Below are 12,024 nucleotides of genomic sequence, written 5' to 3' on the forward strand. Positions count from 1 at the left end.
GAAGTTGAGAAAAAGTGAGATACATATGAGAGAAATGGGAGAAAAAGTAGAAAAATATGAGAGAAAATTTTAATTTATAGAAATATTTTTGTGGATATGTTAAAAATGACAAAATGTAACTATTTTTCTTGGAAGCATAATGAAATTTTTCCTCATCTGAAATAATTGACTCAAATTTTGGAAAACATGAAGCAAACTACAGGTTCAAGGTAAAGTTTAATTAAATTACTAATCATTGCTCATGTAAAATATATAAGCATATAGCATTATATTTTATCATAAATATTGAAAAAAAAAATACTGAAATGACATAGAAATTGCAAACACTATGAAAAGTGATAACTTTATAAAATGCAAGCTCTAATAAAAAGATTATGAGGGAGGATGTAATATTACGAATTGAGTCGAACTCAATCGAAATATTAAAATTTATTTGGATATTTGGATCAAATTAATTTTCATTCTTCACTAAATTTAGAATTTCGTTCAATTCGAATTAATAAAGAAAGTCAAAATCCAATTGAACAATATGCAGAAATGCAACTGTAACAGTCGAAAATCTTGCAATTCTCTTTGTTGAAGACGACAAACTCCGGCGAGGTGCGATTTTTTGTTCCTCATTCGAATTCCGCGGATTGCTATCGATTATCAATTGCGATTTATACGAATATGGATTATTGAATATGTGATCTCAATTTGCAACTGGAGCGTCGTTTTGGTGTTTCTCAAGTGAATTTTGCAGCTTTTTTGCATCTATTAGAAAAATGTTATCTGGTTTTAAGTCATTTTGTTGAACTTTCGACATTAACAGTCGAAGTATTTTGAGTTAGGTAAATCGACCGATTTAATTTCAATGATGTGAAAATGTGATATGCATTTCATTCAGATTTCTGTATAAAGCAATGAGGAAAAGAAGAATTATCTATTGCTATCTAACTATAGCTTCGATTTTCATCATTATGACACCCAATTTATCAAACAATAGCCTGATTATAAGTGTAGGGGAGAGATTCCATCTTTTCCCTGATTGTATGTGCCTCCTCTTCATAGATTGAGCTTCGATTGTTGTAAAAGAAGATAGGAGTATATATTTTGCTAAATATTCTAGTGGCTGCCATTTGTATGACTTATTGAGGAGACCTAGGCCTTGGAAGCTCATATTCTTTGGTTGTTTTAATTTTCACCTTGATCTAAACAAGCCACTAGATCCTCTTGACGTTTCGATCGCTGAAGTATCCATCTCATAAGAGCATTACTAGTGCATCCTTATTCTCCAAAAAAAGTCTTTAATCACTGTATTTACTAGTTGGCTTTTTGCAGCAGTTGTTATCCATATGAAGTCAGCCGACAATTCAAAAGGCATCATGGAGGACAATGATGATGAAGAGGAGGTGTGACCTAGATTATAATTGTTACTAATATGGTTTTATCCAAGCAAAATTGTTAAATGTGAATTTGTCTAATTTCTGCAGTTTGAGCATTTTGATGATTTTACTCTTGCCTCGTCATGGGAAAGGTATGGCAGTGTACTGGCAATACATATTAGGTTATCTTCAAAAAGAGCACACTGCTAACAGCTGCATAACCTTTTAGGTTCATTTCTGAGATAGAGGCCGTCTGTCGACAGTGGTTCGCTGATGGCCCAAAGAACCTATTGGTAAGCCTTGTTCCCTGGCGGATTTGTTCAAATTAGATAACTCCTTCTATACTGTCAAGCAGCAACCTTAAACTTTATTTCTTTTTCCTTTCTTTTATCTATTTGTACCGAATTAGAAGGCTAATATGTAGCTATGTTGCTCGAATCATGTTTCTGTTAAGTCACAAGATCTTGATGGTTCCATATCAAATCCTACTATATACAGCTGCAAATAATGTCATTGAGGTAGCTGTGGGGTATGGTAAAAAACTGAATCTTTGTCATTGTCAAATTAGTTTCTGCTTTGCCTGATAAATCTTCAGGAGAGGCTCTGTTGAAAACCAATATCACAAGTTGGCTTTATTTTAAATTGCATTTGGTTATATCCATAAATAATTTGCACTTGATGTGCAGATTGACTTCTGTTCTATTTGGTCATAGGCAAAGGGTGCTGTTCAGGTGAATCAGCTAAAAGATTTGTACAAGATCAAATCTGAATTCAAATATGCTACAAAAAGTTATTGCATGGAGTACTATTTTGCAACAGTTGATGATGGTACTCATACGAAAACTTAACTACAAAATTTACCTTCTTAGAAGGCGCTTTTTCTCTAGCACGTTTCTTACTAGGATATCTTACCGTCTCAGGTAAAACCCTTGATTGGGATCATCCATTGCACGATCTGCAGCTTTCATTTGGGGTGAAGGAGTTTGTGGTCTCTCTCTCTCTCTCTCTCTCTCTCTCTCTTTCCATGTGTGTGTGTAAACTATTGTTTTTTGGATAATACCTCTGAGCTCATTGTTCTCAAACTGTCAGGTGATTGCTCCGCAAAGTGCGAGTGGTGTAGTTCTTGATGCACCAGAGGCAAGCAAACTTTTGAGTGCAGTTGCGATTGCTTTGTCCAACTGTTCATGGTTTGACTGCTATTGTATTCTTGCTCAAGTGTTTCTTCCTTACATTTCCAACATTGGTATATTTTGTAAATTAAAGAAATGGTCTCAGTCTTAAGAGCATAGGTAATGAGGGGCAGTGAGCTGAACAGTAAAACTCTAGGGATCTAGAATGTCGATAAACTTGAGGATCAATTGGATGTAGATAAAAATCTTACTGGCTGAGATTTCCAGAGCATTTAGAAGCCAAGTGTTTTTAGAAACTCATGGCTTATTCATTGTCCCTATAAAAACTTCTTAGGAGTTCACAATGTGGACAAATGGCTGGAGGATGTATTAAATATGTTCAATTACTACCAAATATAACACAATCAAGCTAGCAGAGTGAGCTTCTTGGAACAGTTTAGAAGATTGTAAGGAAGAATAAGAAAACAATTGCATAGTATTAGTTTAGGTGCCGATATTTGTATTTGCTTATCCCAACTGTGTTAATGTAATTTTATCTTGTACAACCAGATTTCCAAATTTGATGTATGTTGGATTTCATGACCTTCTACCCTCTTGCTTGCATCTTCTTTGGTCATAATGTAGTTCGGTGCTCACGTTTACACTTATAAGTTGCTTTACTTCTTTTCACTGAGGACTAATAATGAAGTGCTGTTAATATGTGTTGGGATTGCTCATCCTTTGCAGCCTATGGCCTGCCTTTGTTCCTGTTCATGATTCTTCGCGTAAAGCATATATTGGTATTCAAAATATGGGAACTGTTTTCACTAGAAGGTTTGAAGCTGACCGCATTGCCAGCCAGGTTCCAGTAAAGCTTATGCATTTAGAAGGACTGTACGAGCTGTTTGTATCCAAATTTGTGAGTTCCCTCTTTCTCTCTCTCTCTCTCTCTCACACACACACACACTGGTAATTTTTTTCTCTTCTGGGGTTTAACATCTATGGAACACACATGGAACATGACTGTATTCATTTGCATAGCAGATGCATTTCAATAATTACTCGAATTGCTTATTATTTTGATAGCTTTGTTTTGTATAGTTGTATGTGTACCGAATGCATTAGCATGTTCCACTGCAATATTGGTATCAGTTTTCCTTTTGGGAATTGGCTTCAATTACTAAGGGATTAACTGTTATGCCGTTTACTTACAAAAATCCATTTTCTGGATATATTCCCAAGGCCTATACTGCTGTGGACTGGTCTATGAATCATTTTGAAGTCCATTTTAAGATGAAGCTAACCTACAGAACTCCCATCCATGATGATGAGGATGAAATTCATGATCCTGATGCTGACATCACAGGATCCTGTGAAAATCCTGAGGTTGATAATCATGTGAAAGCTCAATGGGATGACAATTTTCCTTGGAGCAAGTGGTATTCTGCAGAGGACCCAGTAAACGGTGAAACACTTCTGCTAGCTATATTAAAAATTTGTTTTTGTTGCCCAATTTGTGTTGGTCAAAGTCTTTTTTACTGATTATCAAGAACAGTACATAATATTAGCATTATACCCGATGGTATATCTTGGATTCCTAAGTGCCATGATTTTTCTTATGCAGGATTTGAGTTGCTTGCCATATGGTTAGAGATAACAGCTGAAAGTTCACTAGATATGGCTGAACTAGAGAATGCCTCACCAGTAGAAGCTGATAAGTGGTTCTTAAGTCCATGCCTATCTGAATATCTGTAAGAACACCGTTGTAATATGTGGGATTTTCAAAATTTCCCCATCATGTTTTGAGAATTTTTTATTTTTAGCACACCATGTTGTCAGCTGCAAGCAACTTGTTTAAACTGTCGGAAAAGGGAAAGTGTTGCATAAAGTAAAGGAGAATAACATCTATATGGGCAATATATGTGGACTTGGACTCTTGAACTAATATTTTACACGTTCTATCTATTTGTTGATTCTACTCTGTTAGCCTTATTCCATACTTCTGTTTCTTCATGGCTCTTTTTTGGAAATTATATTACCATCAACTCCTCACCTAGTAAAAGTTTGTTTGAAATACAAAATATTTGTCCCAATCCCAATGTTTATGAAGTATATAGTTCTGTTTAACCTAAGGGAGAGAAGCTAACTTCTCTTCTTCCTATCAAATATTTCATAGCTGAAATAGTTCCAATCCTTGTTGACGAAATGGAATGATTTGTATTCATCCATTTTTAGCAGTGACGTTTCTGGTGGAAGCACTATTGGATTTGCGTCCCAGCTGCACCTTCTAGTTAAGGCACTGGAAATGTCATCAGAGGCCAAGTTCATTGAGGATTTTATATCAGGTTTGAAATTCTCCTACTGCATAAGTTCATGTATCAAATGTGAATTGTTGTTGACACATGATGTAGTTTCTCATAGTGACTTCTGATTATGTTCTCCGACCATGTTGAAAAATTAAATTTCCAGTAATTTTTAAAATACTGTATGTCTTCTAATTTAGTTTTTGCAAACTCAGGTTCTGAAGCTTTGAAGTCTTCAGCAGTTGTACCTCCACAGACAGTTCTTGACCGTGTGCTAAAAGATCTCTTTCATGAGGGTGCATACATTTTTTTCTCATTGTTGTTGTATCTTAGTTATTTGATTCTTAGATAAGAACTGTCCCTTACTGAACTTTTTGTCTCAAAAAATTCAATTCGTCAATGCTAGTTTCAAAGATCCATTATCTCCCCGAATTGTTTCTTTAGTTAATATCATTTTCTTTAATTTGCAGCTGTGGAAACAGAGATGAATTCCTCTCCAACTGAGCATAAAAATTCTCGATCCATTAAAGGCGCTCCGCAGGAATCACTCTTCGCACAGTTCTGTTTACATGCTCTTTGGTTTGGGAACTGTAGTATACGAGGTATTTCTGTTAATGGAACTTATTGTAAAACAGTGTATTCGTTTTTTGCCTGACCTATCATTTCGCAATTTTCTCATTGCTCTTCATCTTGTTTATTTGATTAGCAATTTCCGTACTCTGGATAGAGTTCGTTCGCGAGGTTCGCTGGTGTTGGGAAGAATCACAATCACTACCAAGAATGCCATCCAGTGGCCCAATCGACCTGTCCACTTGTTTGATTAACCAGAAACTGCACATGGTTGGTCCAATTGACTCTCTCTCTCTCTCTCTCTCTCTATTTATCCTTTTTAATGTCCCGTGACATAGCATTTAAAGCTCTCACGTTGTATATTTAGCTTGCTGTGTGCATTGATCAAAAGCATAGAGAGGCAGAAGGACAGTTTGTTGATGCAAATGACACTATGACTTCCCAGGTCTTGCTGTTTTGTTTTGATTTTGTTCCTTGTGATTTTTCTATTATGCTGCCATCCACCTTCTTACGTTTAGTATCCATTTAACTGCAGGAAGATCTTCAGTTTCCAACGCACAATTCTTCTTCTTCTTCTTCTCGCGGAGCTAGTAAAGAAGGTTCTGACAGGAAAGACAGTAGGTATAAAAGATAATACTAAGAATTTAGGTAATTAAGATACTGAATATATCTATGTAGAACCTTTTTTGCAGATTATGCAACATGTGTTTTTTTTGTTTTATAGATAACAATCGTCTTAAATTCTCGATGTTTGTTTCGTGTAAGTTCTTGAATCTCTTATATTAATGTGTGTACTTGCATTATTAAGTTGTTTAAAGTGAAGCCATTGACGAGATTATCCTTCATAAATTCTGAGATTGCTTTCTTGGTAGTTGGTTCTCGAACGCAAGTAGTGAGTTATTATAGATACTTCATATTTCTGCATTTGCTAACAATCATCCCTAAATGCCAGCAATGATGCAGCTAATGTGGCAAAGCCGATGATGCTCTTAAAGTCAAACAAGATTATGCGTGCTCCGATCACCCTGGTAGTTCACTTTCTGCTGCTTTGTCTCAAACAACGGTAAACTTATATCTTTCTGACTTTACTATAGGAACCACCTCCAATGACAGAAGACATGCACGAAGAACGTCTGAAAGCTGCTGTAGCCTTGGGTGATTCATATGTAAGCAAAAATTACCATTTGATATGATATTTTCACTGTCTAAACATGACTCTCTTAATTTGTAATGTCATTTCGTGGAAATTAGTCTTGTGATCAACAATTTGATAGTAAGCGTTTCACATCAAATCACTAAAGTGACCATTGGGAAACTATTGGTGTTAATAAATTCGACTTTTTGCTGGTTTGGTTGCTGAAAAATATATTATGTATGTTCCTAATTCGTTTTTGTTAGACTTATATGTGAACTGACAATTGTTTCGTGCATGTCATTGCAGAGCTTCTCTGCTCAACTCGAAACAGAAATTTTGGCCTCAGGTGATTGACTTTCTTTATTATGCCTGAATTATTCAACTTAATATTGTATTTCTAGCTTCTGAACTTGAAACTTATTTTTCAATAAATCCTTGTACATTCTCTTTCACTTGGTATGATTTAGCCTCCAGAACTCTTATTTCTGTTCACATTAAACCTATGTTGGCAAGCCATTGCATATCATTTATTCGTATCTAGCCCTAGAAGTTCTCTATTTGACGATATAAAAGCATATCTGAAGTGTTTAAGATGCATTCTACATAGATATGTCGTGCTTTACACACACGCATATATATAAAAATCATTTTCTCATGCCATGTATTGTAACCTGACTGCAGATATGTCTGCTTTCAAGGCTGCAAATCCAGATGCTGTCTTCGAAGATTTTATCCGATGGCATTCACCACGGGACTGGGAAAACGATGAAAGTGAGGAAAATGGTGCATCTGAGTCCAGTTCATGGCCTCCTCGTGGAAAACTTTCGGATAGAATGTCTGATCCGGGGAACTCATGGAGAAAGATCTGGAATGAAGCCCCTGCCGTGCCTGCTTCTGAACAGAAACCACTTTGGGACCCGAATAGAGAAGGAGAAAAGGTTCTACATTTACTGATCATAATCGTGTCTTTTTTCTTACTATTATTTCGACAGAGTTGTAGATTCCATTTCATCGATTTCTTCAGTCATGTTGGACATTTATTACCTGAAATCAGGTTCTTCATTACCTGGAGACTCTAAGACCATACCAACTGCTGGAAGAAATGGTCTGTGCTGCCTTCAGAGCAGCAGCCGACACTCTTAACCGGACCTCGTTCGGTGATTTAAAGCAGATGAACATAAAAATAGAACAGTTATACATAACCATTGCATCAGTTCTCAGAATTTTCCTAGGTAACTTTCCCTTAATACATGTTGCTTATGTAATTATATACGGTTGCAACTTCGAAGTAACAATTTACTGATCCTAATACAGCACAGAATACGGCCACTGATACCGAAGTTCTTGAGGACCTCAGGAGGCTATCCACTACTTTCGAACACATTGAGAAGTTAGTTCTACTCGCGGCATCTCTTCATGTCAAATTCTTGCAATCACCATACCTTGGCCAAGCGATCTTCACCGACTGCTTCAACTTCTACCTCCCAAATATGGGAACAAGCTCTGCCAATGTCCACAATGATACCCAAAGGGTAAGCTTCAACTGGATTCCTCCCCAACTCTTCGTTGAACGGTAACTGCCATTGTTCAATAACGATGCTGTTTGTATACACCAGGAATTCGACAAGAAGCAACAAATAAGGTCAGACGACAGGGACTTAATCCTCAGCATGTTTCCTCCACCCACAGCAAACCAGTCATGGAGGAGAGTGTTGAGCATGGGCAATCTCCTCAACGGCCACGAGCCTATCCTAAGGGAGATCATATTCTCTAAGCGTGACCCTGCGAGTGGAAGCTACTACGCTGCCTCATCCCCAAAGCTCCATCAACAGGACATAGAAACCTACAGAATGTATGTATCTGGAACTTCGAATGATCTTGGGGTTGCACTTGCTGTTGCCTCATTTGATTGAATTTCTTATGCTATATACATATTTTTTCGAAAAATGGGACAGTTATAGGAGAGGATGGGGTGGTTATAGGCTTGATTTCTCGAATGAGAAACAAGAGTGTCGTCTAAGATAGATTTGAGGTCGGGATATCATCAAATACGGGTGATGGTAGTTGTGTATTATTAGACTGCATATAGAATGTGTTTTCAACCTTTCAATGCTCAAAATGTTTTTTTTGTACATATTTTGGATATTGTGTTTTAATGTGTGGTGTTTTTCACTTAAAATATATTTAGGAATGTTTGATTTATAAAATGAGTGAAATTTTAGATTTACTGTTTCACATTTAAATAATACTATAAATATCGGAATATATTGACACCATAGTTTTTATTTGGCATTTTTTGTCAAGAAACGTCAATATCTCTTCTAAAGGGATCCAACTTTTTTGTTCAAATTTTATTGGACTGTATTAATAATTTTGTATTTTACACTCAACTTTTTGTCTTGTGGAGATCCGAACAAATGTCGACACTATGATAATTAATTTCCATAACACAATTTTTTTTTTCGAATTCTCGATTTTTATTTGACTTCTCCATTTGGCATTAATATATCCACTCTGTTTTTCCATAAACTCGTATTTTTAAATAGATTTACGCAAAAATCAATATTTTCATAAATTCATAATCACGTGCTACATTATCAATTAATATTCATTAATGAGATACATAAAAATGAGATGCATACAGCTAGCTAACAACCATGCTTCGTTATTTCCAACAGTAATAAATTTCGTCGGCTACAATTTTCTATTAAAACAATTTTTGCTAATTCCTATATCAAATCTGATTTTCATTATTCACTTGTTTCCATAGTCTAGAGATGCCCACAGTTCCGGAATTGACGGTTTCGGTTTCGAAAATCGTCAAGCTAGAACCAAACCGCGAGGATGTTTCACTGTTACGGTTCTGGTTTCAAAACCGCTGGTTTCGGTTTTGGTTCCAGTTCTGAACCAATGGTTTTTCAGCGATTTTTTTACAGTCTTTCACGGTTCTGAACCGCCAGTTTTCAATGGATTTTGTGGTTTCGACTCGATTTTTCACAATTTTTCGATAGTTTTTCACAGTTTCATTTCTAAAATTTTGGTATCCGAACCAGCCTACGGTTCCAAAAATAACGGTTTCCATCCTTTTAAATCTCACGGTCCCTTAATTTACTAAATACTGGTTCTTTAATATATGTGTATGAAAGATACGCCTCAATTATGATTGTATAATTTTGATCATCTCTATCAATACAATGTTTGGATTAGTGAACTTTGTAGTTTTATCAAAACTTACACGCCATTTGTCTACGTCAATGATTTTTAAAAAAAAATTCTAGTAGCAATAATATTAATAAAATTAATAAATATGCAGAAGAAATTAATTCCCGAAGTCGTTGAATAAAAGAGGTACAAACGGCGCCGTTTCAGGTATTTTAATTCCACAAGCTTCCTCTTCTTTCTCACTCTCTCTCTCTCTCTCTCTATTGTTGCCTCCGCCATAGCTAAAAGCTCACCAAACCTCTCTCCAAAACCCCGCGTTGAAAAATGGGAGACTCCAACAGCATAGCGGAGGAGCAGAAGAACCCCTTCGTAGTCTTCTTCACGAACTTACTCGCCTCAATTAAGCTGCCCTTCCCCCCGAAGAAAAACGACGCTAAGCCGGAACACGCCGTGGAAGCAGCGGAGCCGCTGAAATCGGCGGCGGATGAGGAGAAGAAGCCAGGATTCGTGACGTTTCCGCGGCAGAGCGTGGAGGAGATCAAATTGGAAGCGGAGGCTGATGCAGCTGGACGGACTACTAATCCGTTGATTTTGTGGCAGGTATTGATTCGTTCGTGGTCGAATTGATTTTGATTGAGATATGTTTCGATGCATGTGATGAATGATGATTGTGTGAATTTATTTGATATATTCGTCTTGCTCCTTTGATACGGCTGAATATCTCTTTTTTATTGAGTTAATTAAACTGAAATTGTAGTTGATATTCATCTTACTCCTTTGATTTAATTTAAAAGGTAAAAAGAGTTGCTTGGAACTTGTAAACTGCTGAATTAACTGAAACTGTAATTGATATTCATCTAGCTCATTTGATTCTGTATAGGTTATATGCTGGATATCCTCTTGTTTATTGATTTAATTGAAAAGGTAAAAAAATTGCTTGAAACTGTAGACTGCTGAATTGACCGAAACTGTAATTGAATTCATTTTGATGTTCTCAAGGTTATATGCTGAATATCTCTTCTGTATGAAAAAAAGATGAGGTTGCTTGTAAATTCTAGAATGTTATGTAGATTGCTGAATTGGCTGAAATTGTACTCATTTCGCTCCTTTGATTCTGTTTTAAGTTGTATACTGAATATATATTGTTTATTGAGTTAATTAAAAAAAGTTGCTTGATACTTCTAGAGTGTTATGTAGACTGCTGAATTGACTGGAGCTGTATTCATCTTGCTCCTTTGATATTGTATAGGTTATATGCTGAATATCTCTTGTTTGTTGAGTTGATTAAAAGGTTTAAAAAAGGTTGCTTGTAACTTGAAGGATGTTATGGCGACTGCTGAATTACTGAAACTGTAATTGGTGAGGTGGTTAGGTAGGATGGAAATTCGATCAGTTGGTTGATTGCCACGGTTGCTTAGTTGGTCGTTTTATTCATAACTTTGACCAGATACCAAGTTATAGGAGGATTGCAGTTTATAATGTTTATCGTGAACTGTGATTAATAGGCAAGTTTTTGCTTATTCTATGCTATCTATGGAACAAATTCTCTCTTGTAAAATTGTGATAGCCATAGGATTTTGTGCCTATTCTAAACCGTGATTCGTGTTGTATCTAGCAGTGAAAAATGTAATACGTTTTCTGTTTGTGATTTTGGTGGGGTGGGATATCAAATCTGAGAAAAATACATACTATTGTAACATATTCGAACTTGTTTCTATGAGCCTATGATTGACAAAGAATACATTCTTTCTTAAGGTATAGTTGAACCTCTTGTTATTAGCCTAGGATCAAAATCTAAGAATAGATACTTTATAACGTATAATTGAGCACGTTCACATTTTCTAGAGATATCACATTGTGATTATCTCTACCTTCTACTATTGTTTACCAAATTAAGTTGGCGTCAACGAGAATAGGAAACCGTTTTTGATATCGTAATGCTTGCTGATCTACAATCGTTCATCTTCTGATGTGTCTGGCTGGTCACAGGTTTATGCTTTAGGCGGAATTTTAGTTGCGAGGTGGGCATGGATGAGGTGGAACGAGAGGAAGGGACAGAAGAAGCCAGACGATGGTCCTCCCCCGTCTCAAGACTAGCCTCTTTGATCCTTCAAGTAAATGGATTAGATATATGGTGTTCATAATCATGGTCTATTCTATGAAGAAAATGTAGTTCATACACTCAAAATATCAACTTTCTTTTACAACTGCGCTGCCCCTTTTTTTCTTGGTTCATTAAATCTTTCTACAGTTTTTCCATTATCAGTATTTCTTTCTTTTCTTATTCTTCGTTCTTGAAATATAATCTTGCACCAAAATTGTCGTACGCAAATGAATCATTTCAGTTTTTGGCAAAAATCAACTCTTTAATTTCTCTTATT

General features: G+C 36.1%; 2 protein-coding genes across 8 annotated transcripts; both read left to right on the top strand.

The window, feature by feature from the left end:
* The first annotated feature begins 461 nt into the window (after window positions 1-461).
* On the top strand, window positions 462-8,615 carry LOC125201857 (rab3 GTPase-activating protein catalytic subunit). Of its 7 annotated transcripts, none has more exons than XM_048100132.1 (23): window positions 464-600; window positions 1,324-1,391; window positions 1,473-1,516; window positions 1,594-1,657; window positions 2,078-2,192; window positions 2,285-2,352; window positions 2,454-2,551; window positions 3,221-3,392; window positions 3,716-3,938; window positions 4,098-4,224; window positions 4,709-4,818; window positions 4,992-5,072; window positions 5,247-5,378; window positions 5,483-5,616; window positions 5,714-5,791; window positions 5,882-5,967; window positions 6,299-6,374; window positions 6,441-6,512; window positions 6,788-6,827; window positions 7,163-7,419; window positions 7,536-7,713; window positions 7,796-8,013; window positions 8,098-8,615. In XM_048100132.1, the coding sequence occupies exons 2-23, from the start codon at window positions 1,335-1,337 to the stop codon at window positions 8,392-8,394; spliced, it is 2,727 nt and encodes a 908-aa protein (XP_047956089.1). In that variant the 5' UTR covers window positions 464-600; window positions 1,324-1,334; the 3' UTR covers window positions 8,395-8,615. The 7 variants fall into 7 exon arrangements, with proteins under 7 accessions (XP_047956095.1, XP_047956089.1, XP_047956092.1 ...); XM_048100135.1 differs by having other exon boundaries at window positions 4,712-4,818; XM_048100133.1 differs by having other exon boundaries at window positions 465-600; window positions 1,321-1,391.
* Window positions 8,616-9,853: 1,238 nt separating this feature from the next.
* On the top strand, window positions 9,854-11,878 carry LOC125218802. Its single transcript, XM_048120578.1, has 2 exons — window positions 9,854-10,243; window positions 11,633-11,878. Exons 1-2 carry the CDS (start codon window positions 9,968-9,970, stop codon window positions 11,738-11,740), a joined length of 384 nt encoding a protein of 127 aa, XP_047976535.1. The 5' UTR covers window positions 9,854-9,967; the 3' UTR covers window positions 11,741-11,878.
* The last annotated feature ends 146 nt before the right edge of the window (window positions 11,879-12,024 follow it).

Source organism: Salvia hispanica, chromosome 1, assembly GCF_023119035.1.
Source record: "Salvia hispanica cultivar TCC Black 2014 chromosome 1, UniMelb_Shisp_WGS_1.0, whole genome shotgun sequence".
Lineage (NCBI taxonomy): Eukaryota > Viridiplantae > Streptophyta > Magnoliopsida > Lamiales > Lamiaceae > Salvia > Salvia hispanica.

Coding starts and splice junctions, on each gene's coding strand:
- LOC125201857 (XM_048100132.1), top strand. CDS start 1,335: ATGAAGTCAGCCGACAATTCAAAAGGCATCATGGAGGACAATGATGAT. Junction 4,819..4,991: donor CATTGAGGATTTTATATCAG/GTTTGAAATTCT, acceptor TTGCAAACTCAG/GTTCTGAAGCTTTGAAGTCT. Junction 7,714..7,795: donor AGTTCTCAGAATTTTCCTAG/GTAACTTTCCCT, acceptor ATCCTAATACAG/CACAGAATACGGCCACTGAT.
- LOC125218802 (XM_048120578.1), top strand. CDS start 9,968: ATGGGAGACTCCAACAGCATAGCGGAGGAGCAGAAGAACCCCTTCGTA. Junction 10,244..11,632: donor ATCCGTTGATTTTGTGGCAG/GTATTGATTCGT, acceptor GGCTGGTCACAG/GTTTATGCTTTAGGCGGAAT.